General features: G+C 43.6%; 1 protein-coding gene across 1 annotated transcript; it reads right to left on the bottom strand.

Annotated features, from left to right (window-relative positions):
• Positions 1–1,552: 1,552 nt before the first annotated feature.
• On the bottom strand, positions 1,553–26,705 carry LOC149500252 (fatty acyl-CoA reductase wat-like). Its single transcript, XM_089737431.1, has 10 exons — positions 26,191–26,705; positions 25,018–25,108; positions 23,547–23,669; positions 19,390–19,514; positions 18,735–18,893; positions 18,494–18,603; positions 16,997–17,064; positions 9,480–9,672; positions 2,970–3,168; positions 1,553–2,032 (listed from the first exon to the last, which is right to left on the bottom strand). The coding sequence occupies exons 1-10, from the start codon at positions 26,358–26,360 to the stop codon at positions 1,678–1,680; spliced, it is 1,593 nt and encodes a 530-aa protein (XP_089593557.1). The 5' UTR covers positions 26,361–26,705; the 3' UTR covers positions 1,553–1,677.
• Between the last annotated feature and the right edge of the window lie 964 nt (positions 26,706–27,669).

Genomic DNA, 27,669 nt, shown 5'->3' with positions numbered 1-27,669 from the left:
TTGGAGGGCTATGGGCTCCGGTAACCACTTAACACCAGGTGGGCTGTGAGTTGGTCCAACCCATCTAAGCAATAAAAAAAACTCAGGCTGAAGCCGGCATAAGGTAGGTAAAAAATACCTAGTCACATCTGTTATATTGTTCTATTTCAAATGATTGGTTGACTGTTTACGCGTTGTAAGACCGCGCGGGTAGGTACCACCGCCCCGCCTATTTCTAGATGTCTATGGACTCCGTTAACCACTTAACATCAGGTGGCCCATGAGCTCGTCCACTTATCTAAGCAATTTATAAAAAAAACCTAGTGGATGCCACAACTACTCGTCAAACATCGGCTCACTTCGGGTGGCGTGTTTCGGCAGGGTGTCATCGCTCGGGTTGAATCGAAGCTCATTCGTTGCCTGACTTAGGAAGAGTGAAAACGTCTCGGAACTGTCATCGTTTCATGCTGCGCAAGCTCTTTGCACGATTTCCCACGATCCGCCCACTATATCAAGAAATAATGTAGATGTCGGCTCATTTTGCGACAGATAGATCATGTTAGGCGTTCCTCCAAGCGCGAAGTTGTCGTTGCCTAAAGAATAAGACGTCCTGTCCATTCGTGTTGAGCGATGCACCATTGTGCGAATCCCAGGCGGGTACCAATTTTTCTAATGAAATACGTACTCGACAAATGTTCACGATTGACTTCCACGGTGAAGGAATAACATCGTGTAATAAAAATCAAACCCGCAAAATTATTATTTGCGTAATTACTGGTGGTAGGATATCTTGTGAGTACGCGCGGGTAGGTACCACCACCCTGCCTATTTCTGCCGTGAAGCAGTAATGCGTTTCGGTTTGAAGGGTGGAGCAGCCATTGTAACTATACTGAGACCTTAGAACTTATATCTCAAGGTGGGTGGCGCATTTACGTTGTAGATTTTTATGAGCTCCAGTAACCACTTAACACAAGGTGGGCTGTGAGCTCGTCCACCCATTTAAGCAATAAAAAAAAGCTGTCTGGTCGAACGAATTTTGTTCTGAACGTCTTTAACATTTTTTGTTTTGAGAATAGACACGGCTTCATGTATGGAGCAGGGTGTGGGCGCAGCGGTGTTACGGGGCTCCTCCCTGGGTCCCTTCAATGAATCTCTCATATTTGTACCTATTTTATCGAGGGTAATTTTTGGCGCTACACGCCCTAGAGACGCCTTTGTTTAAAGAATTATACTAAACTCATATGACGGCGCGTAAATGGTAGTGTGGCGGGTAGCCATCATACAACGCAAGATATTTGACAGATGCCTGAATCCCGCTTACGACATTTTCAAGGTATGCTTGCATATATACAAGTTCTAAGCATCAGCATTTGGACTGTCGGTCTACCGAGCAAATATCATCTGCTCGATGGAAGATCTTTCCTCCGTCGTTCAGCCTACAGTAGCCTCATCTATTTAACTGAGGGTGCGAAGCCATTTTGGCGGTTCTCTGGACAGTAATTCGAGAAGCGTGCAAAAGCAAAACGATTTGAATATGAGGTAGTGGAGGGACGCATTGAAAAAAAAAACATTTTAATTGACAATCTTTTATGAGTTTTCTATCACATCGAATTTACAAAGTACATATTAATGCAACATATAAAACCTACAAATTCAAATGCAATTGTTATATCGTAAGTGTTTGAGCGGCGCTCGTATTCAAACTACATACATAAAAATTCTACAGGCGAGATATAACAAAGAAAATACGACTCCAAAGAACAGCGTATAAAAACTAATGTGAGCTATCTTCAGCCATCTCTGTTTCTTCATTCCATACTCGCTGTCTTTGAGACCGTCTTTAATAATGAACTTTCTCAAGCCGATGCCCCAGATCAGCATATAGTGCGGCCAATCGATCTTCGAAATGTCAAAATTGAACAATATCCTGTCAGTTTTTGACATTTGGTTCAACATGGCCACGGTGTTGTCATCGACAAAATTCCACTGGTTCCTCAGGAAATAGCCGTACAACAAAGACATTTTGTATATCTTTTCATACATTTTAACGAATCTGTAATAACAAGAGACGTGATACAATAAAAATATGCATGTTTTATGTGAAATTCACCAGGGCTTTGTTAATGCGCCTTAACACTAGTTATTACACATATTTTATAGATTTTGCGTGGGTTTTTTTCCATTACACGCTGACACTATCGAGTCGCTTGTCACGTGAATGTCAGGCTCCTTATACACTAGGCTGTGCAATTAGAATATTTTTAGATTATTAAATGTTGACAAATTGGTAGACCAAATTACGTCCCAGCTCCAGTTGACGATTTTTTTTTTTGTTTTTTTTTTCCTACCTATTCACTGGTAGCCTAAAAGGCTATTACAGCTACGCTCGGACGGGTGCGTGAGCTCACGGGCTCAACCTAATAGAATTTACTAAGACTGGCCCTAGCAAGAGCAGTGCTTTGCCGAATCTACCACCGGATTGGAATTGCGACCTGCTGAGAAGATCCGGCGAGAAACTCAGTGGGCTGTGTAGGGTTAGTTCGCTTGTAAATTCTTCGTCGTAGTCGACGAGTTCGACGAGGACGGTGACCGGTGCTTGAGAGGCCTAAAAGCACCGAGATTGAATCCGTGAGACATGTTTCGGGCGACGGCGGCTTTCCGTTGCCCCATCGCAGTCGGATAAGTAATTAGCGGCGGCCACGATAAGAGGGTTTTCGGTGTCGCGCCGCTTTGTCGAAGTAGACTTGATGGATACTTTTCGTGAAGACGAATACTTATAAAATACTTGTATCTTGAGGCACGAAATAGACTCAGATAATAGTAGATCATTAAACAATTTCCAGCATAGCGCGCGCGAGACGACGTATTTGAATCTAATAAAAATGACACTTTTTTATCCAATATCAAAACTTTTGTTTGTTCTATTCTTTGATTATTTTACCCCAGCATTTAACTTTTAGTGTTTTATGTCTATACAAGTTAATACATACGTCTTTATGCCTTCAGGTCGCTTCATGGAGGTCACATTAAACACGAAGTCGGCTACATACGCAGGTATGTAATGCAGCAGCCATGTTAACAACCAGAATACAACATCGCTACTGGTCTCAAAACCATAACAGTACCAAACCGCTTTCGGCGTACTGTACTGTTTTGTGTTAGGATGATGCAGGACATTGCACAAAAGATCTAAAAAAAGATAGCTTTGTTGTTTTATTTAGTTATTGCTTTGCTGGGTGGACGAGCTCACTGTCCACCTGGTGTGGTTACCGGAACCCATAGACGTTCTACCACGTAAATGCCGCCACCCACCTGATATGAGTTCTATGGTCTCCGTTTTTTACATTACAACGCCTGTGCCACCCTTGAGACCGAAACGCATTACTACTTCACGGCAGAAATAGGCAGGGTGGTGGTACCTACCCGTGCGGACTCATAATGTAATTTTTATTTTTAGTACACAATTACGAGGAAGTCAATCGTGAACATTTGTTAAGTATTTCATTAGAAAAATTGGTACCCGCATGCGGGATTTAAAAACAGGTGCATCGTTAGATACGAATGCATCGGACGTATTATCCTTTAGGCTACGAAGACTTCAAAATGTCAGTCAGAGGCGGCTTTTAGTTAGAAAGACCCCATCCATCTTCCGTCCATGGTACAACTAGGATATCACCTTTCGTATCCCTCTATATTAAATTTAAAAAATATATATATATATCTATCTCCTATATCTTTTTTTATGTATGGGGGATTACTGATGGCCCGGAGGCCTTTCCGGTTTCACCAGAACAGGTGGGCAAGTAAGGGCTCAGCCAGGAGGGGTGGAATTTACTAACAGCTGCCTTGGCGCCTTCAAAGGAAACCTAACAACTCAAAAGCAGCTGCTTCGCGAATGAATCTACTACCGGATCGGAACCGGGACCCGCTGAGAAGATCCGGCGAGAAACTCAGCGGGCTGATGCATGGGTTAGGTTGCACGTCGAACTCTTTGCCGAGTTCGACGGTACGGTTACCGGGATCCCTAGGCCTGCTCCTAGTGTTAGAGCTGAAGGCGTCTAATGCAAGAGTTATTGAATCTGATAGATCCGTAAGGACGTGTCTAGGGCGTCGACGGTAACCTCGTACCTGAATACCCCGGCTACGTATTGGAGCACAACTTCTTACGTAAGGCCGGGATGTGCGTATTCGTCCGGGCTGATGTCTGTTGTCGCCGTCTTCGTGGCCTCGAACAACGGGACCTGTCCCTCTTGTGGCTGCGCGTAGATGATGGGGGTTGTATCCGAGTCTACGCGTGCCTGTACAGGTCCCACAGCAGTGCTGCAGGGTCAGCTCTGATAGAGCATGTGTAAGAGGGGACTAACCGCGTGCTTGAGCAGTACCCATCTGCGGAGGTGGTGGTCCTTGGAGACTTTAACGCTCATCACCAAGAGTGGTTGGGGTCCAGGACCACTGACCTCCCGGGTCGGACTGCCTACGATTTCGCCTTGTCTTACGGCCTCACTCAGCTGGTGACACAGCCCACCCGTGTCCCAGATATTGAGGGGCACGAGCCCTCTCTGTTGGACCTTCTGCTGACCCCGATCCGGCCGGATACAGTGTGGTGGTTGACGCTCCACTTGGATCGTCTGATCACTGCCTTATCCGTGCTGCGATACCAATCTCTCGTCTTGGTCGTCGAACGACGACCGGGTTTCGAAGAGTTTGGCGGTATATGTCAGCAGGATTGGGATGGATTGCGTGAATTTTACGCATCCTACCCATGGGGGCGGCTCTACTTTTCCTCTGGTGATCCTGACGTCTGTGCGGACCGACTTAAAAACGTGGTGCTTCGGGGGATGGAATTTTTCCTTCTTCCAAGGTACCCGTCGGGGGTCGCAGTGGACCCTGTTATAATAATGCCAGTCGGGACGCTGCACGCCTCAAGCGGTCCGCATACGCGACATGGAATGATGCCAGGAGACGTCGGGATCCTAATACCTCAGCGGAAAGGCGGAAATTTAACGCCGCTTCTAGGTCCTTTAAGAGGGCTATTGCCAAGGCGAAGTCGGAGCACGTTGCCAGAATTGGCGAGCGACTGAAGAGCTATCCTGCCGGGAGCCGTGCTTTCTGGTCACTCGCTAAGGCTGCAGAAGGTAGCTTCTGCAGGTCTAGTCTCCCACCACTACGCAAGTCCAATGACAGTCTGGCCCATAGTGCAAAAGAGAAGGTTGACCTTCTGGTCAAACTCTTCGCCTCGAACTCGACTATGGATGACGGGGGTGCCACACCACCGAACATACTCCAGTGTGATAGTTTTTTGCCGGAGATCTGCTTTACACAGTGTGCAGTCAGGCGGGAGCTCCGGGCCCTGGACGTCCATAAGTCGAGTGGGCCGGACTACATTCCTGCAGTGGTTTTGAAAACGTGCGCCCCTGAGTTGACACCTGCGCTAACGCGTTTGTATCGCCTCTCGTATAGTACTAACAGGGTTCCGTCTTCATGGAAGACTGCCTATGTCTACCCTATCCCCAAGAAGGGTGACCGGTCGGACCCATCGAGTCATAGGCCTATCGCGATAACTTCCTTGCTTTCCAAGGTGAAGGAGCTAATAATAAACATACAACTCCTGAAGTATCTAGAGGATCGCCAGCTGATCAACGACCGACAGTACGGCTTCCGTCACGGTCGCTCAGCTTGCGATCTTCTTGTATACCTTACGCACAGGTGGGCTGAAGCCTTGGAGAGCAAGGGCGAGGCTCTCGCTGTGAGCCTTGATATCGCGAAGGCCCTTGACAGGGTCTGGCATAGGGCACTTCTGTCGAAGCTACCAGCTTACGGAATCCCCGAGGGGCTCTGCAAGTGGATCGCTAGCTTTTTGGATGGGCGGAGCATCACGGTCATTCTAGACGGTGAATGCTCTGATACCATGACCATTAACGCTGGCGTTCCACAAGGTTCGGTGCTCTCCCCTACGCTTTTCATCTTGTATATCAATGACATGCTGTCTATTGATGGCATGCATTTCTATGCGGATGACAGCACGGGGGATGCGCGATATATCGGCCATCAGAGTCTCTCACGGAGCGTAGTGCAAGAGAGACGATTAAAACTTGTGTCTGAAGTGGAGAACTCTCTGGGGCGAGCCTCCGAGTGGGGTGAATTGAATTTGGTTCAATTCAACCCGTTGAAGACAGGTTTGCGCGTTCACTGCGAAGAAGGACCCCTTTGTCATGGCGCCGCAATTCCAAGGAGTATATCTCTACAACCTTCCAAGAGTATTGGGATACTTGGGGTCGACATTTCGAGCCATGTCCAATTTCGGAGTCATTTGGAGGGCAAAGTCAAGTTGGCGTCAAAAATGCTGGGAGTCCTCAATAGAGCGAAGCGGTACTTCATGCCTGGACAAAGACTTTTGCTTTACAAAGCACAAGTCCGGCCTCGCGTGGAGTACTGCCTCCCACCTCTGGGCTGGGGCTCCCAAATACCAGCTACTTCCATTTGACTCCATACAGAAAAGAGCCGCTCGCATTGTCGATAATCCCATTCTTACGGATCGTTTGGAACCTCTGGGTCTGCGGAGGGACATTGGTTCCCTCTGTATTCTGTCCCGTATGTTCCATGGGGAGTGCTCTGAGGATTTATTTTTTTATTGCTTAGATGTGTGGACGAGCTCACAGCCCACCTGGTGTTACGTGGTTACTGGAGCCCATAGACATCCACAACGTAAATGCGCTACCCATCTCGAAATATAAGTTCTAAGGTCTCAAGTATAGTTACAACGGCTACCCCACCCTTCAAACCGAAACGCATTACTGCTTCACGGCAGAAATAGGCAGGGTGGTGGTACCCTCCTGCGGGGCGCCCTATGGGGTTCCCTCCCCGGGCTAAGTGTCGTCTGCTATGCTGACGACACGCTGGTCGTAGCCCCGGGGAGGGACTACCGGGAGTCTGCCCGTCTGGCTTGCGCAGGTGTGGCAAACGTCGTCGCAAGGATCCGACGGTTGGGGCTCGAGGTGGCGCTCGAAAAAACGCAGGCCCTGTTATTTCACGGGCCGAGACGGGTGCCGCCTGCGGATGCCCACCTCGTGATTGGAGGCGTTCGCATCGGGGTCGGGGTGACCGGTCTCAAGTACCACGGCCTCGAACTGGATGGTCGTTGGAGCTTCCGCGCTCAGTTTAAGAAATTGGGCCCTCGGCTGATCGCGACGGCCGGCTCTTTGAGCCGGCTTCTTCCTAACGTCAGGGGTCCCGATGAGGCGGCGCCCCGCCTATACATGGGGGTGGTGCGGTCGATGGCACTATACGGTGCTCCGGTATGGTGCCAGGCCCTGACCCGCAAGAACGTCGCCGCGCTGCGACGTCCGCAGCGCGCGATCGCGGTCAGGGCCATCCGAGGATACCGCACCGTCTCCCCTTCGAGGCGGCGTGCTTGCTCGCCGGGGCGCCACCCTGGGACCTGGAGGCGGAGGCGCTCGCTGCCGATTACAGGTGGCGTAGCGACCTCCGCTCTAGGGGGGAAGGCCGCCCCGGCGAAGGAGTAGTTCAAGCGCGGAGGCTCCAATCTCGGCGGTCCGTGCTGGAGGCGTGGTCTCGCCACTTGGCGGACCCGTCGGCCGGCCTCCGTACCGTCGAGGCGGTCCGCCCGTTTCTCGCGGACTGGGTGGGCCGCGACCGCGGATGCCTCACCTTCCGGCTGACGCGAATGTTGACCGGCCATGGTTGTTTTGGCCGGTACCTTTTCAAAATAGCCGGAAGGGAACCGACGGCGCAGTGTCACCACTGCGTGGACCGCGACGAGGAAGACACAGCGGAACACACACTGGCGCGTTGCTCTGGATTCGACGAGCAACGCGCCGCCCTCGTCGCGGTCATAGGAGAGGACCTCTCGCTGCCGCGCGTCGTGGTTACGATGCTCGGCAGCGACGAGTCCTGGAAGGCGATGCTCGAGCCGGGGGCCGGAGGCGGGAGTACGCCCGTACGTCCCGGCCCCTGTAGGTAGCGGCCTCCCCCCGGTGAAGGTCAAGGGGCGACCTGAGGGGGTGAGACCGCGCGGCGCGCTACCAGCACTCTAGCGCGCTGCCGTGGAGTGAATAGAGCGACCGGTCGACGGTGTATCGCGTCCCGACCCGGCAGGCTGGTTCTGGTCCAGCGGGGTATTCCGGGACACCAGCGGCACCGTCTGGGCGGCCCGACGGGCTGCCGTACCGAGACGGCCGACGTTTCAGAGCCTTCGATTCGCCTCGAAGGCTCCGTCGGCTGGGCGTCCTTGGGGTGAGCCGCGCCGTCTGGTTGTAGTGTTTACCGCGGCAAACCCCCTACCTCATCCGGGTTCTGGCCTCGGAGAGGATCGAACGTCGGGTGTAAGAGTGCAGGGGAGTCGTTTAGTGGGTGGGCCCTAAAATCCTTGGGCCCGCGGTCTGCTCACAACACCATGCAGATCGTAGAGTCTCACATACCCCGCGCGCCCCTTTTGCGCCCCTTTTGAGGTCCCCTCGTAGGAGGTTCGGCCCTCTACCCGAAAAAAAAAGGGTGGTGGTACCCACCCGCGCGGACTCACAAGAGGTCCTACCACCAGTAATCAAGATTTTGTCATTGTTCGAGATGATACCGACATTTCGCTTTTACCATCGCACCGCCCGCCACCGGAGTAGAGTTCATGCATACTACCTGGAGCCACTACGTTCATCCACAGTGCGTTTCCAGAGATCTTTATTGCCACGCACCATCCGGCTATGGAATGAGCTCCCCTCCACGGTGTTTCCCGAGCGCTATGACATGTCCTTCTTCAAACGAGGCTTATGGAGAGTATTAAACGGGGGGCAGCGGCTTGGCTCTACCCCTGGCATTGCTGACGTCCATGAGCGACGGTAACCACTCACCATCAGGTGGGCCGTATGCTCGTCTGCCTTACGGCAATAAAAATAATAATAATAATAACTGGCTTATGCGTGATCGGCAATAACAATTTTTACAATTTTTGTCGGTTTATTCAGGCTTGGAACGGTTGGACCGATTTTGACGGGACTTTTACTGGCAGATAGCTTATGTAATAAGGAGTAACTTAAGCTAAGTACTTAAATTTTAGAAACATTCTAAAATCATTAAACGGCCGTCTGGTGTGGTGGTAAGTGACATGGTCATTACACAAGGGGGTCGCGGGTTCGAATCCCGCCAAGGGAAGATATTTGTATAATAAATATAAATGTCTTTTCCAGGGTTATGGATGTCTATTAAATATATTATGTATGTGTATAATAAAAATCTTACATTTATATCCGTTATCCGGTACCTGTAACACAAGTTCTTTACGAACTTATCACGGGACCAGTCAACGTGGTGTGATTGTTAGTAAATATTTATTATTATTATTATTATTAAATGTCATTTAATTGCAAGAGGACAGATCGCAGTCTCGAAATATCCGATTTAGTCCGTAATTTTCAGGATAGCAAACAAAAGTTTGATTGATGATTTGAGTCACGAAATAAATAAAATTATATTATTATGTGTAAACCTACTTTTCTCAAGTGTGCATCTGGAGTTGCTTATATTGTAAATCTTAGACTCTTTTTCATTATTTATAAAACGTTTATCGGTTTCCCACGCTGTCGCCAATACAGTGTTGTTGACGTAGTCCACAGGAGCTAGCGCTATCATTATGTCACCCATTAAAACCACATGCGTCACGCCAAGGCTTGCGCTTAAAAGAATCTGAAAAAAAAAGTGTTAACGCCTACGAAATTATACTGAGCAATATTGAAATTTTATTTATGTTCATCGACACAATTTTAAAACACACTTCAAAAATGGCCGTGCCAAGCTAACTTGTTCGCAGCGAAAAATTCACAAAAACCTGTTTATAGGAAATACAAGCACAAAATCGATTGTGGAAGTTTTATTGAAGAAACCCAAGCATCCAACACGCTGCATTAACTGTGGAGAGACTTTTTGGCGGGAACGCGAGGAGTGAAGTTGTGTGATTTGTTTTATTTTGTCTATTTAGTTTTTCTTTAGGTTTAAATGTGTTAAAAAAAAACAATTTCATTTCATTTCATAATGTCATATTTAAAAAAAATCAATAATATTACATTAAGACTTGACCTAAAGGTCTTAGTTACCAGGTCATAAAATCACTTAAAAAACTATCAAGGATTTTGGCGGGATAATTTATTACCTAAAGTGAAATATGTGAAAATCAAACAAAGCAGGAGGTGGCTTCTCAGGTACTTCCAAAATTTAACAGTCTTTATGATTAAAATCGAATGAATTTCTTGAGATCAAATTCCAACCTCAAAATTACTTCGGTTTTCTTCTCAAAATGATGTGAATTCCAGTATTTAGACCGCGAAGATGACTTCCAACACTCTGTGTCACTTAGTTTAACACTTAGAAACGATGTGATTGTGAAAAATTAGGTTCTTTATATTTAATTTTGTGGTTATTTTCGGAGCAACCATACTATATGATGTTTACGAGACCAGCACCGGAAACGGAAAGCCTAAATGTTGGCACTATTGATCTGTCAAACAAAGTGACGTGACAACTGACATTGACGGCTACCAGTAAAGTTTAGTGTTGCCATCGTGAATATCCTAATCCCTACCAATTACTACTAAATTACGTTCTATCATACGCAGAAAAATTGATGAACAATTTCAACTTCTTTTTGAAAAAATGAAAATCGAAATGCAGAACCAAGCCGTTTCTATATCCAATACAATAATGGATAGAATAGACGAAAAACTAAAACTCGTCTTAGAGGAAAACAAAAAGCTAATATTTAAAGTTGAAAACTTGGAAAAGAAGATAGAGTTTTTAGAAAGAGATAAGAAAGGCAACAACATTATAATATATGGTTTGAAAGAAGGGGAAAAATCTACAAGAGAACTTATAGCAAATGCGAAAAATAAATTCCAAAAGGAATTAAATTTAGTCTTAGAGGATTACGATATAAATAAAATCTATCGCATTGGAAAACCAAACAAAGGCGACAAACCGAGACCTGTACTTTTGTCCTTCACTTGTGGATGGAAAAAGAACGAAGTTTTGAAAAATAGAAAAAAATCTAAGGAACTATTTGTCGCGGAGGACTTCTCTAAAGAAATTCTAGAAAAGAGGAAGGCATTATTACCACAACTGATAGAAGAACGAAACAAAGGGAATATCGCCTACTTAAAATTCGATAAACTCATAGTCAAGGAAGGTACAAAAGCCAAGGAAAATAGAAAAAGGGAACTTTCAGTTTCTCCGCTAACTAATGTACAGCCAAAGAAAAAACAAACTGCCTCCTTTTCGAGGAACAACCGAACGAATGCATTTGACTTGATGAGGAATCGGTCCAACTCCCTTACAACCTACCTAACAGATAAAAAATAGCAATCAGTTATCGGCGAACGGAAACTAAATCAAACACTGAACCAAAAAAACAAATTAACAAATATAAAACACTCTCCCCCAAGCCGACTGGTCCTCGTGGGGGAAAATGATGAATTTACTAGACCCTCTAAAGATGGATAAAAATACCTCAAACCACTCAGATATGAATATCATAGATACGGAAAAGAGAAGAGAAATAAAGGCAAAACATATTCACATAGCAACCATCAACTGTCGATCACTAAGAACATCAGAAAAACTTAAAGAATTTGAACTGGCAGTAAAAGAAATAAATTGGGATTAGTGAAATGAGACGGTTTGGTGAGGGCATACAAGATCGAGGAAACTACATATTGCACTATATAGGCGAGACGCCTGGACTATATGGAGTTGGATTCATGGTCAGGAAAAATCTTGCAGACAATATAGAGGAGCTCAGAGGAATCTCGGAATCTCAGAACGTATTGCAATCCTTAATATCAAACTATCTATAAAAGGAAAAGATGAAGAATGGTCGATTATTCAGGCATATTCTCCAACTGAATCGGACAAAAAGGAAGATGTAATAAAAATAGAAAACTTCTATAATGATCTTCAAAATACTATGGAAAGCGCTCACAAAAATAAAATTGTCATAGGCGACTTCAATGGTCAGATAGGAACACAGAAAAATGGAGAAGAATACATCATAGGAAGATATGGATTTGGCTTCAGAAGTAAAAACGGCACAAGATTAGTAAACTTTGCAACTGAAAACAAATTAAGCATTCTGAATAGCTTTATAAAAAAAACCGCAGAAAAAATGGACGTGGATCTCGCCTAGTGGGCTTTATAAGAACGAAATCGACTACATTTTATCTAACAATCAAAAACTTTTCCAAAACATAACTATAATAAACAATCTGAATTTCAACACAGACCATAGAATGGTTCGGGTAACACTGACAGGAAGACGTCCCAAGAAACTAAGAAAATTTCACAATAAGTGTACCACTATTGAATATACAGGCAATACAGATTTACTTCTTGAAAACCTCCAAACATCACTAAAGAAAGACAGACATGGGAAAAAGAACTTACATCAACTGAAGAAAAATACAACGGACTAATCAACCAACTAAAAACTGTAACAAGAAAAACCAACACAAACAATAAGAAAGAAATATCACTCATAACTAAACATTTGCTGCAAGAACGTAAAGAACTTATACAACAGAAGAAAAGTAAATAAATCCGCCAAAAAATTACAGAAATAAGCAAAAAGATAAGTGAACAACTTAGAAAAGAAAGGAAAACAAAAAGACTATCTACAATAGAAAAATTTATAGAAAGAACAGGAGGAATAAAAAAGGCAAGGAAGGAACTAAACCACAAGAAAGAGTGGATACCAAGGATGAAGAAGAAGGATGGTATAACGACAGGTAACAGACTCGATATACTAAAGATTGCTACGGATAATTACCGCCATTTGTACACAAGCCAAAGATTTGAACAAACTCAAAAAGAATACAACATACCAACAGACGCAGAGCAGACACCGAAAATACTAACTATTGAAACAATGCAGGCAATTAAAACACAAAAACTTGATAAAGCACCTGGAGCAGATCTCATCACAAACGAGCTTCTAAAAACTACATTACCAGTGATTGCTCCAAAGCTTACGGATATATTTAATGAAATACTTAACACGGAAAACATCCCCGATGATTGGACTAAATCAACAATTATATTGCTCCATAAAAAAGGCGACAAAGGAGACATAGGAAATTATAGGCCCATTAGCCTGATGTCGAATATTTACAAGGTTTTTTCAAAAATTATACTTTCTAGAATTACAAATGCCCTTGAAGAAAATCAGCCCAAAGAACAAGCTGGATTCCGTAGACATTTTTCAACTATAGATCACATTCACGCTTTGAGACAGATACTACAAAAATTTAAAGAATATAACAAAACTTACTACCTGGGGTTCATTGACTTTAACAAAGCATTCGACACATTAGAACACAGTTTTATTTGGAACGCACTTGAAGCACAAGGCGTCGAAACAAAATACATTAGAATACTTAAAAATATCTACACAAAAAGCACTGCTCGAGTGAAGCTAGAATCGACAGGAGACGAATTCCCTATTAAAAGAGGTGTACGCCAAGGAGACCTTATATCACCAAAACTATTTTCAGCCGTTCTTGAAATGATATTTAGGAACCTAAAATGGACAAAGGGACTAAATATAAATGGGGAAAATCTAAGTCATCTTCGCTTTGCAGACGACATTATTTTGTTTTCGGATTGCCCAAAAACTCTGGAAAGCATGTTGCAACAGCTATCGAATGAAAGTATTAAAGCAGGCCTGTCAATGAACTTAACAAAAACTAAAATAATGTCAAATTCTACAAATATAGAAATAAAAATAAATGACGAGGTAATAGAATATGTACAAGAATATATATATCTTGGACAACTTATATCTCAAGAAGACTGCATGCAAAAGGAAATAGAAAGAAGAATTGCTAATACCTGGAAACGGTTCTGGTCGCTAAGCGAAGTAATGAAAAATAAAGACATGCCTATAAAACAAAAGAGAAAAGTATTTAATATGTGTATTCTTCCATGCCTACTGTACGGGTGTCAAACTTGGGCGTTGACAGAAGAACTATCAAACAAATTAAAAATTTGTCAAAACGGAATAGAGCCAAGTACAATAGGCGTAAAAAGAAAAGACCGAATAAAACTAAAAGACATAAAGAGCAAGACAAACTTTAAGAACGCATACACAACTTACAAACAGCTAAAATGGCGATGGTCTGGACATATGATCAGAGAGAAAAAGGAGAAATGGACCAGTTTAATAACTGAATGGTATTCACGAGATGGTAAAAGGAATAGAGGTAAACAGACTAAAAGATGGGAGGACGACATTATAAAAATAGCTGGTACTACATGGACGCGTACAGCAAAGGACAGGACATAGTGGAAATCTTTAGAGGAGGCCTTTGTCGAAGGACAAGCTGCGATACCACAACCACCGTTTGCCGATATTTAATTTAATTCCATAAGGAACTTAGTATTTAAGTTTTGGCATGTTTAAGTAATTTGATATAGTTTGTAAAAATAAGAACAGCAATAAAGGCTTTTTTATTTTTATTTTTTTATTTTATATTTTTATTTCTTTTTTATTTTATGATTAAAATGGTGAAAATTCAGCCAGGATTTCAATGCTTCCTGAAGCCCAAGGACCACTATGTGTGCCTCCTGTGCTGAGGAGTTCACGAAGCACCAACCATATACGATAGTCCGATCTCCCCCTCCGTCGCGCAGATCGTGTTTAAATATCTTAAGATATTAAGGATTTTTACAAAATTGACGCTGTCGACAATGCCAAAGCAAGAATCTAATTGCCATAATTATTAACGAGAATAACAATAGAGTTCCTTTTTTTTTTCGGGCCGTGGCCGAACATTCTACGAGTATGTGGAACTCAACGATCTGCAAGGTGTTGGGAGCAGTCCGCTGGCCCAAGAATTTTCGGGCCCACCCGCTAAACGACTCCCCTGCACTCTTACACCCGACGTCCGATCTCCGTCGGGGGTCAAAACCCGGTCAGAGTAAGGGGTTTCCCGCGGTCAACACTACATCCAGACACACGGCGCCACCCCGAGAACGGGAGTCGACGACCAACGACGTCGGTCTCCGCGGTACGGCGGCCCTACCAGGCCGCCCGGGCGATGCCGCTGGTGTTCCGGGATACCCCGCTGGGCTAGAACCAGCCTGCTGGGTCGGAACGCGATACACCGCCGACCGGGTTGCTCTCCCACAGTATGTTCGGCGACAACACCGCCGACGAAAATGCGAACCGCATCACAGTCCGCAGCCGCCGACGCGTCGTCCCGTCCTCCTGGTGCTAGCGCGCTAAAGTGACGGTAGCGTGCGGCGCAGCCTCAACCCCCTTAGGTCGCCCCGTAACCGTCACCGGGAGGAGACTGCCTCCTCATAGGGGCCGGAGCTAGACAAACACCCTCCTCCGACCCCCGGCTCGGCGGCGGCGGCACGGCGCCGAGAGGGAAGAAGAGCTCTCCCTCTCCTGTTCCCCCGCCTCCTTCGCGAGATGGTGGACTCGCAGAAGTCGAGCATCGCCTACCAGGACTCGTCGCTGCCGAGCATCGTAGCCACTATGGTCGGAAGCGACAAGTCCGGTCCTATTTTTGCTCCGCGAAAGGGGGGCAGTACGCCAGCGTGTGCTCCGTCGTGTCCTCGTTGCAGCCACTGCAGTGGTGGCACTTCGGCGTCGGCTCCCTCCTACGAGGTGCAGGTAGCGACCGAAACAGCCGTGTCCTGTGAGCACCTGCATCGCTCGGAAGGTGAGACGTCCTCGGTCGCGATTCACCCAGTCCGAGAGGACCGGGTGGATCGCCTCGACGGTCCGTCGCCCGTAGGCGGGGTCCGCCAGGCGGCGAGAGCACGCCTCGAGCACGAGCACGCCAAGATTGAAGCTTCCGCGCTCGAACTTCCGCCGCGCCGGGATGCGGCTCCCCCCTGGAGCGGAGATCACATCGCCACGCGTAATCCACAACGAGCGCCTCCGCTTCCAGGTCCCAGGGAGGCGTCCCGGCGAGCACGCACGCCGCCTCGAATGAGACGGTGCGGTACCTGCGAACCGTCCTGACCGCAAGCTGCGGACGCAACGCCGCGACGTTGTCGCGGATCAGGGCATCGCACCACACGGGAGCCCCGTACAGTGCCATCGACCGCACCACCCCCGTATAGAGGCGGCGCACCACCATGTCGGGACCAACGACGTTCGGCAACAACCGACTCAGTGAGCCAGCTGCCACCATCAGTAAATTTTTTTTTTTCCTACCTAAGCTGATGGCCTTGAGAGGCTATTTCAGCGGAACCTTAACTAGTAGGTGAGCTCACGGGGCTCAAACCTGATGACGTTGCTAACACGAACCCTAGCAAGAGCCGTGCTTCGCAGAATCTACCACCGGATCGGAAACGCGACCCACTGAGAAGATCCGGCGAGAAACTCAGTGGGCTGTGTCTGAGGGTTAATTTACTCGTCGAGCCATTCGTCGCAAGCGACGGGTTCGTCGAGAACGGTGACCGGTGCTTGAGGTACCTAAAAGCACCGTTAGTGGATCGGGAGGATCCGAAATGACGTGTTTGGGGCGACGTCGACTGCTTTCCATTCTTTCCGCAGGATCGGGAATGACAGTCAAACAATACTGTTCCTGCCTTGAGAGCAATTAAAGTTGGAAGTCAAGATTCAAAATAGCTCTCGTGGTTTTAACTACTTTGTTTGGTCAGCGAGACTCGTCTCTCCAGTGTGATAGGTTGATGCTATAATAAATTAAGGTCCAATCAAGGAACAAGTTGTTAATGTTCTCTAGGTTAATTTATCGAAGAGCCGTTGGGGTAGACGAATTCCGGAGAGGAGACCGTGGACCCGTAAATAGTGCCATAATGTAGGACGCCTAGTAACAAGGTAAAGTAATGATACACGCAGTATAGTTCGCGTGGCGTGCTTTGGAAGAGGCTTTTAATGATTATGACGAAATAGTTTCCAAGTTTAGACACGTCGGAGATAGAGAAGAGATGTCAATCGTCCATCCACATCAACCTGCAACAGCTAATTTAGGCAGTTACAACTTACCCCGCTGGGACCGATCACCGAGCTCATATCCAGCCATCCAGGTGTGGGTTCATTGAGCGTGCAGGCAACTGAAAACGGAAAATATAATGGATTGCTTCGATCGTCACATAAGAGGTCCGGTGTTAAACTATACATGTGGCCAGCTACTACATACCTAGGCGGCACTGAAAATTTCGGGAACTAACGAAGTGACACAACATTACTATTTAAAAATGTATTTATTACTTTTCGAAGTATTCTCCGCGAAATTTGACACATTTTTCCATACGATGGAACCAATCATTGAAGCAACCATTCCATTCGGAAGTTGGGGTCTCCAAAATGGCCGTTTTGTAGGCGTCCACAGCTTCTTCAGGTGATGAAAATCTCTGTCCACACAATTTATTCTTTATTTTAGGGAAAGTATAGAAATCATTAGGGCTTAGGTCGGGGCTGTACGGCGGATGGTCTAATAATTCTATGTTTTCTTTCTCTAAAAACTCTTTTATTCTGTGCGCGGTGTGAGAACTCGCATTGTCGTGATGGAGGATGATGCGGCGGTTGCAGTTCTCTTTACGGAGTTCAGAAACGACCTGTGGCAAACAAATGCTAGCATACCATTCTGCATTAACCGTTCTTTGTCCCTCAAGAAGAATAGTCGTAACATGGCCGGTTTTGGAGGCAAACGTGTCCACCTTTTTTTGCAACACTCCGTGAACGAACAATTTTTGTTGGCTTTAATTCATTTTCGAACACCCAAACTCGTGACTGGTTTTTTGTTTCGGGTTCGTACGCGTATATCCAGGATTCGTCACCTGATACAATGTTGTATACAGCATTTGAGGATCCTGCGTGGAATCTTTCGAGAGTTCTGACGCACCAAGTAACGCGAGCCGCTTTTTGCTCTTTACAGAGCGAATGCGGTATCCATCGGGAAAAAAACTTTTTTACACCTAATTGTTCATGCAAGATTATTTGTATTTGACTCATGCCAATGTCTAAAGTTGCCTGAATTTCGCGGTATGTCACATGTCGATCTTCCTCAATCAGCTTACGCACAGCATCAACGTTTTCTTGGGTGACTGCAGTTTTTGGACGACCTTGACGGGGATCATCACTGAGCTTGACACGTCCACGTTGAATCTCAGCAAATCAGCGATAAATTGTGGTTTTGGATGGGGCTTCATAACCAAATGCAGAAATCATCCGGTCAACACACTGTTTTTGTGTTAAACCTCTTCGAAAGTCATAATAAATCATCGCTCTTGAACTTTCTCGAGTCAATTCCATTTTCTCAACGACTAAACAAGTTTGACAAAACCTCGTGACAAGACCGAGAATCTTTTTTTAAATAAATAAATGGTATTCGATTTTTAAAACCAAGGAGTTTTCAATTAAAAAGATTTTAATATGACAGGAACAGTGGAAATATTCCATTCCCGATACATTTAGTGCAGCCCTCGTATTTATATGTCTCGAATTTAACTATTTCAGAAAGAAGAGCCCTTGAATACTTGCCTGCGGGTGGCCTCACTATGGCCACAGGTAAAGCCTTGCCCATTGTACGCACGACATCCTCCGCTATGGCCTTCGTGAAGCAGTACGTGTTGGGCCAGTCCCTTATCAAACTGAAAACAGGAATTCATTACACATGGCCGATTTCAAACTACTGCTGTCAGCACATGCCCTCATGACCCTCGGTCCCAGAGCTCTCATCCACCCAAGTGACACGCCTGTTCACTTCGGCTCGTCTACTCACTCAGCAGTGATCGCGTTGAGTCTGCATTCTTCAACTGTCTCCGCGAGTTGTATCATGACTTCCGGAGGAATAGGGCTTTCATAGAATTTCTCCTCGATGGTGTGATTTATTTTGGTCTTCGTTGCATTGAAGAACGCAGTTGACACGTGTACGAAGCATCTAGAAGAAAAATGAAACAGATATTTAGTGTGCATCGATTTCAAAGACGTCGTGGCTTAAAGAATAAGACGCCCGGTGGAATCCTGCAACCTCGAACCGATTTCATAATACGTAGGTACGGGCAGCCATTGTAACTATACTGAGACCTTAGAACTCATATCTCAAGGTGGGTCGCCGCTTTTACGTTGTAGATGTCTATGGGCTCCGGTAACCACTTAACACCAGGTGGGCTTTGAGCTCGTCCACCAATCTATGCCATTAACAGACATTCAAGAATGGCGTCCGCGTTAAAGGAGTAACATAGTGTAACAAAAATCAAAAGCCACAAAAGTTGAGGTGTAACCACTTAACACCAGATGGATCGTGAGCTTTTCACCCATCGAAGCACAAAATTTAGACATTACATTCGATACAAACTTTTGTTTTAGAACAGAAGCAAATTAAGCCTTAATTTACGAGGCCAGATTCGTTAAACAAAAAGAAGAAGAAAAAACACCTTAGATTTTTGCAGCATTTGGCCAATTCCATGATCTCCCTGGTTCCTCTGACGTTGATGAATGTGGCCTTCTTCAGTGGCTCTACGAACCTGGTCGTGGCGGCTACGTGGAATACCACATTCACCTGTAACGCACATTTAAAATTCATCTATTCTGGTAACCTCAAGGGGTCATACTAGATTCACCGGGCGAGTAAGTAAGCTCACGGGGCTCGGTGGACGTTGGTAACACTGGCCCTAGCAAGAGCAGTGCTTCGCAGAGTCTACCACCGGATCGGAAACGCGACCTACTGAGAAGATCCGGCGAAAAAATTAGTAGGGCTGTGTCAGACCTTGTCTATAGATCAGTTCGCTCGACGAATTCCTCGTCGTAATCGACGAGTTCGACGAGGACGGTGACCGGTGCTTGAGAGTCGGTGAGTGGGCTTAGTTGCACGTGGAGGTGTGCTTTAAAGGCACCAAGTCTGGATCAGGAGGAGAAGTGTTGCGAGCGCCAAGCTTCAAGGGTAGGTTGACTTTACGATGTTTTTTTATGGGATTTTATGACCTGGTAACTAAGACCTTTAAGTCATGTCTTATTTTAATTAATTTATTTATTTATTTTTATGAAAAATTATAAAATGGAGTGGAATGAAACAAATTGAAATGAAGATGATTAATTTGAGATCAACTGGGATGAAATTAAATAAAACTAGAGGTCCCGCAGTAGTCGAAATTCGACTATAATTAATTGGAATTGGAAGTTTATACACTATTATGATTGTATTTTATACTTCTATAATCACAAATTTCGCCAAGACTACACTATAAAAAATATTAACAAAGACAAACAATATTTAATCTTTTTTGATAACAGACGTCAAGAACAAAAGTTTGACAATAAATAGTATGCATGCGTGTGTGCGTCAAATACATGGTATGTAGTGTGTGTAATGTTTTCTTTATTGATTTAATGTATCTTTTATGCATTATTTTAAAAAAATATTAGCATTGTGTACTTCTTCTCTACATTCTCTATAAGTGTGGAAAATTTCATACTCCTCCGTCCGCGCAATTTTCGTAAAAAGAAATACAAAGTTTTCGCTTCACGTATTAATATATAGATGAGATGAGATGATTTGGGATGAAATATAATCGCAGTAAAATAGTGGTCATTTACTAAGATTTTTTTCACTGGAATTTTTAAAGAATACGTTAGACGTAATTAGAGCGTAATTCGAAATTACCTCCAGCGGCTTTGTTTAATTTTCCCACGTTTTTGCACTTTCACAGATATTAAACAGTTACTAATACCCTCATTACGCGATTAAACCTGAAGAAACACTAAATAGACAAAATAAAACAAATTATCACACAATTTCACTCCTCGCATTCCCGCCAAAAAGTCACTTTACAATGTTTATAGTCGGATTTTTTATTAGACGAAGTCAACTGACGTTTACTGTGTTGTCAGTTTTTGATGAAATAAAAATAGCGTTGTGACAAAGTGAATGATTGAAAAAACTCCTGAATTAATGAAATTGCCTCGAACACCGAGTGTTTTAAACATTAAGGAAAACATTGCGACGAAACTTGTAAGACTGTTCTATTTTCAATACATCATATAGTTGAAACTATAGATGTATAAAATATAACAATTATAGGCAGGTAATGAAAATAAAAAACTGATTGTAGTTACATAAGTGAAGTGGTCGTGGTTGAAGTCGTCGTGGCCTAAAGGATAAGACGTCCGGTGCATTCGTGTTGAAGCGATACACCGGTGTTCGAATCCCGCAGGCGGGTACCAATTTTTCTAATGAAATATGTACTCAACAAATGTTCACGATTGACTTCCACGGTGAAGGAATAACATCGTGTAATAAAAATCAAACCCGCAAAATTATAATTTGCGTAATTACTGGTGGTAGGACCTCTTGTGAGTCCGCGCGGATAGGTACCACCGCCCTGCTTATTTCTGCCGTGAAGCAGTAATGCGTTTCGGTTTGAAGGGTGGGGTAGCCGTTGTAACTATACTGAGACTTTAGAACTTGTATCTCAAGGTGGGTGGCGCGTCTACGTTGTAGATGTCTATGGGCTCCAGTAACTACTTAACATCAGGTGGGCTGTGAGCTCGTCCACCCATCTAGGCAATAAAAAAAAAAAAAAAAAAAAAAAATACTACTAGTAACATATATTGGAGCACTTTAATACAATTTTATTGTAAAATAGAAATAATATTCTTTTATAGTTTGAAATGATTAACTCTTCACACTCATTGTTCATTCATGTGATTGAACGAGAACTGAACGCATCACTATTACTTTAAATATAGCAACATTATTTCACAAACTGACATTAGCTACTGTCAGCTGGCTTCGTCTAACTAAAAATACATAGACCTATATAGTAGGGACACGATATATTGTTCTATACGTACAATTGCTTATATAAATAGCAGCCCTTTTGAAGGCACACACATAAACATATATCTATCTCGTTCTTACTCAGCACTTTAACTCGCAGGAAAACAATATAACAGTATTTCAGTGCGTACATAAAATGAAACATGAATATACGTAAATGTCTGTCTCCGTCTAATGAGGCCGAAAATCCGCCATGCTTAGCGCACCAAATGTCATTGTCACGTCAGTTCGGCCGTCTGTTTTGGGTTGTACATTATTTATTGACTTTGATATCGATTTTATATGATTGCTTATATAAAATTTCTTATTTTATCATGCTTAAAACATACAAAAATAATAATTAAAACATATTTTATAGGATCTCAAAAAAGTCGATGCCCCAAAACTATTATCTATATATATTTAAATTCATTATGGAGCCCTCATCCGAAAAATCGGACACCATTTTTCGGTCGGAATCTATTGATCAGGACACTAATCATAAACACCTCTTTAAAATATGTCATCAAAACATATTTAGACATTCTGTTTAGATATTTCGGGAAAAAGGCTACCGACAAAATCTCTTCGGAACTATTTAAATAAAATAGTTTTATTCCGCAGTGAGTAAAACACTATTGTAAATTCGTTAAGTATTTAATAATTAAGTGATTTTAGAGAGGAAGTCACAAGGAATGACGTTTGTAATTAATGAATAAATGTTCTGCAGGTGTTTTTTTTTTATCAGGCGGTCCCTTGATAAGTTTAAAATTTGAATCACTCTCAAGTGAGAGTGATTCAAATGGTGCGGCGCACCTTCCTTGAGGTGCGCCGCGGTAGTGTGTTACGGACTTTAGAGTCAGCAAAACAATTAAAATAGATTGTAATAGTCTAAGAAAAACATGTACTCAAAATACGATAACATTCAGCATGCTAGAAATGGGCAGATGGCACTGTACTACGCCATATCTTTATGTTTTGCGGCAAACGACAACTTTATAAAATCAGTGTAGCAAATTTTAAAAATCGTCATATCGTTTACTTGGCAAATTTGAAGCACGAACTCGTCTTAGATTTCACATAATATTTAAATCACATCATCTTTTTACATAACAATATACTTACTTCCTATTAAAGTATAAATTCTACAAACACATTCACTCAACAATATTTAAAATAAAATGAGCCAAGAACGTTTATCGATAAAACCTACTAACATTAAAATCTTCTGGGCAGCACTAAAACCGCCATGTTTTGTGGCCAGATGACGTCACAGTGGCACGAATTTTTTGTTGACGTTTTATTTCCATAGGTTTCCTACTTCAGTGTAAAAATACGACTATAGCAGAAAAATCTGTCTACCCACTTTCTAATTCGGTTTTTGCTATTACCACTGGAACTCCATCACTAGCCCCGACTAATGTAAAAACTAGTACGTTTATTTATTTATTTATGTTGCACCAACAAAGTGATCATCAATTAAAACATTGACAAATAGACAATAAGTACATAACAGATGCCATCTCAATTATAGGTACAATCCACGTGCAATCTACAGTGCAATAGTTGACAACATCTTGAAATTAGAAAAGTAATATTATTTGAATGAAAATACAATGATTAATTTAAAAAAATATGAAATCTAGAGTAACACATTTTCACTAAAGTGTTCTGAAAATACTGTTTATACCGTACTCAAGCGAAAATTGTAGTAAGAATCCGTTCATTAATAGTGTGTGTAATGTAGCTTTGGAAGTTTAGGCCAATTCAAAATACCTCTTGCGCAAGCTTCATCCTGTCTTCATCGTTCAGGCCGACGCCTAGTTCTGAGATGTCGCCTTCGACCGGTATCACTTTCCGAGCGAAATCTGGTTGTTGAGACCGTAAATTGTCGTATACCTTAAACAATAAATAAATGCTCAAGAACGGCTTCCAAGATGAAGGAAATAAAATATAGCCCTAAATTTATAGAACTAATTCGATAGGAGCTTTGTTGGTTTATTTTATTTATATATCTGGGAAAATGGGCATCCATGCAACGCTTGATTCCTTTTTTTCGTACCTAAGCTGATAGCCTTGAGCGGCTATTTCAGCGTAACCTTAACTATTATGTGAACTCACGGGGCTCAAACCTGACGACGTTGCTAACACAAACCCTAGCAAGAGTTGTGATTCGCAGAATCTACCACCGGATCGAAAACGCGTACCACTGAGAAGATCTAGCGAGAAACTCAGTGGGCTGTGTCTGAGGGCTTATTTACTCGTCGAGACCTTCGTCGCAAGCGACGGGTTCAACGAGAACGATGGCCGGTCGGTTTGGTACAAAAGCCCATAGTCGTGATGATATGGTATTTACCGCCACCCACCTTAAGACACGAGAAAGAATTCTAGTATTACATTTAGTGTCTTATCCATCAAACATCGAATTGCGCGGGAAAAGAAGTGAACAGATATTGCTACTACGAAGGAATGGAAAGCAAACTGTATCGTTGGAGTCGGCGTCCTAATGCTGGGCAGGGTTAGATAATTGGCGTAATGCTGGCAAAATTAAGAGAATTAAAAGTATTCCATTTTAATCCAGATTAAATAAGTCAAAGCGCGAAAATTATATACGTTTAGCTGTCGTGGAACGTTAAAACTGTAACTTGGGCGTATTGTAAAATGGAGGCTGACAACACTTTCGGGTTGCTAATGTCAGTTGAGTAAGTTGAGTTTGAACACTGAAGTAGGAAACCTAGTTTGAATGGGAATTTAATAGTGACATTAAGCGATTTAACCCATAGTTAATACACTTAATATAACCTCACTTTAGGACTAATGAATGACAGTCCAGTACGCAGAGCTATTACACTTAATATTCGGTATAGACGTGATGCCAACGTTGCTCTCTTGCAGTACTAATCTATTTCCATCCGATCGATGCGTGTAGATTTTAATAAGATTTTTTGTTTAATCATTCTAAATATACTTGAAGATTGCAGAGACAGAGCTATTTCCGTGAATAACCACGGACCACGACCTGTTTGATAATGAGAACGCACACTACCAGCTAATATATTAAGATAAGTATTGAGATTATTGAATTTTTGTCTTAGTTTAATCCTGATTGTGGGTTAATGTGTTACAGCGACATCTAGTTTGGTAACAGTGGGCGATTGACAGTTTTCAAGTGTTCAGTTTTTACAATACACTATAGATGGCGCTGTAACAAAAATAATTCTTTGGTTCATTAAAAAAACGTACTAACAGGATCTTTAAATTGTAACTGGAGCCTTTCTTCCATAGACAGTCCCTTTTTCGATCGTATCAATATGTAAATCCGCTTAACATCGCACGATCTGAAACAGGCAACGCGTTGAGCTGGTTTCTGAAGAGGCTGACAGTGGAAGAATTAGAGATGATGAATCTTTGAAGAGATCTTGAGAAACTCTACAGAGTTTTTAGCTATTCGCGCTGGATATCAGGTTGGTCAATAACCGCGAACCATCGATATCGAATAAGTCGTCGTGGCCTAAGGGATAAGACGTCCGGTGCATTCGTATGTAGCGATGCACCGGTGTTCGAATCTCAGGTGGGTACCAATTTTCCTAATGAAATACGTACTCAACAAATGTTCACTATTGACTTCCACTGTGAACGAATAGCATCGAGTATTAAAAATCAAACCCGCAAAATTATAATTTGCGTATTTACTGGTGGTAGGTCCTGTTGTGAGTCCGCGCGGCTCGGTACCACCACTCTGTGTATTTTTGCCGTGAAGCAGTGGCGAGTGGTGCATTTAAGTCGTAAATTTCTATGGACTCCAGTAACCACTTAACACCAGATGGGCTATGATCTCTTCCATCCATCTAAGCAATAAACAAAAAAAAATCAAAATCGAATCGACAGATCGAATACAGAAACAAAAAAACTAGAAATCTGTGGACTAAAAGACTTTTGTGTTCTTAAAAACATATCCGATTGTTTCCATTACCTTGCTTCGGCCTTAGAGCACACCAGACGCGTACAAGTACTCAGTGGCACCGAACACTAAATGCTTTAATTAAACTTCTGGCTTCATCCAGACTCAAAACAGAAACTCGTGCCGAAGCGAGAAAGGCACTGAAGTGAACTATCGTTCGCTGTGTTTACAAAATCCAAGGAAACCGCGACACGTCTGAGACCCGCTATCACAAGACATTGACACTATTTCATTGGGACTATAGGCAGTACGCTTTTAGAGAAGGTTTCTGCCACGTACCATCCCGTTACAGAATCAATGCCCCTCGGTATTCCATCAGCGCTATCATATGTCCTTTTTAATGCTTACAAAAGTCCTCAGTGGCTTGGTTGTACTCCCAGTATTACAAACTATTTGTCCACGGAATATCAACTTTACGAATCTAATTTGAGTTGAGTTGTTTATGGCACCACCGATCACCTTAGAAGCTTCTCTATGAGTTGTTTCCCGATGAAGCCCGTCCCTCCAGTGATCAGCGCTGTGGTTCCCGCGTAGAACTGCCGCACAGCCGACTCGCCGCGAAGCGCTTCCTCCTCCAGCGCCTTCTGACGCGAGACCTGCTCGATCTCCAAAGCCAAAGCGCTGTCCATTCTGAAATTGGTTATTTACGGGCTGCAATTTAACAAAATGACGACGACAGACGGACTACTGACAAATTTCTGGCGAACTAGCAACAAGCACGCAAGTTTAAATACGCGTAATTAGACAACGTATCACTAATAGAATAAGCGGCCAGTTTTAAATAATAATACGACATTTCGTTAATATAGAATAATTTGTATTTTAATTCGCCGTGACCTACGACTCGCGGAAATAAATATAAAAAAAAAATTACGCAAATCATCTTTTAAAAATAAACTATTTAAATATCAGACAATAGTTTGTTTTAAGCGCTATTAAACCAGTTTTGACATTGAAAAGACCCGTCACGGCTAAGTGCGAGGAAAATTACCGGAGTACGGGTACCAGATCCAACCTTAAGATCTTGGCACACCACGCTATGCAACCCTAGACAATGAATGCTGTTCATATGTCGTGCTCAATGGCATGCAATTAGGCAAGACCTGTGACCAGCAGTGGACTGCTGGTGATGGTGATTATGTTTTTTTATTTATTGCTTAGATGGGTGGACAAGCTCACAGCCCACCTGGTGTTAAGTGGTTACTGAATCCCATGGATATCTACAACGTAAATGCGCCACCCACCTTGAAATATAATTTATAAGGTCTCAGTGTAGTTACAACGGCTGCCCCACCCTTCAAACCGAAACACATTACTGCTTCACGGCAGAAATAGGCGGGGTGGTGGTGCTTACCCGTGCGGACTCACAAGAGGTCCTACCACCAGTAGTTACGCAAATTATAATTTTACGGGTTTGGTTTTTATTACACGACGTTATTCTTTTAACAATACTTTAACAACATAATTATTATAAGCATAGGGGCATTCGATACAAGAAGTTGATAGTTTCCGTGCAAAAAAAATATTTGTCTTAAAGTATCGCAGTTTTAGGGTCCTGGCACATTCGTTGCCTGACTTAGAAACAGTGAAGACATCTCGGAACTGTCATCGTGTCATGCTGTGCAAACTCTTTACGCGACTACCCACCATACGCCCACTATCTCAAGAAATAATCGGCGAATTCTGTGACTTAAATAACTTGTATGTTCAGATAATTTCCTTCTATAGTTAATTATAATTTCAAATGGGGCTTCTGGAGAGTAATTCACGGCGGGCAGCTGCTTGGCTCTGCCCCTGGCATTGCTGACGTCCATGGGCGATGGTAACCACTCACCATCATCTGTATGGCCGTATACTCGTCCGCCTACAAAAGCAATGAAAAAAACCATCACTTAAATCTTCTAGGCAGTGAAAATTAGACAGCGTCTGGTAAAATGA

This window comes from Bombyx mandarina, chromosome 23 (assembly GCF_030267445.1).
Source record: "Bombyx mandarina strain Sakado chromosome 23, ASM3026744v2".
NCBI lineage: Eukaryota > Metazoa > Arthropoda > Insecta > Lepidoptera > Bombycidae > Bombyx > Bombyx mandarina.
The sequence above is the reverse complement of the archived record's forward strand: the minus strand, read 5'-3'. Positions and strand labels throughout refer to the sequence as shown.

Coding starts and splice junctions, on each gene's coding strand:
- LOC149500252 (XM_089737431.1), bottom strand. CDS start 26,360: ATGGACAGCGCTTTGGCTTTGGAGATCGAGCAGGTCTCGCGTCAGAAG. Junction 18,604..18,734: donor CTCAACGCGATCACTGCTGA/GTGAGTAGACGA, acceptor TCCTGTTTTCAG/TTTGATAAGGGACTGGCCCA. Junction 2,033..2,969: donor CGACCTGAAGGCATAAAGAC/GTATGTATTAAC, acceptor TTGTTATTACAG/ATTCGTTAAAATGTATGAAA.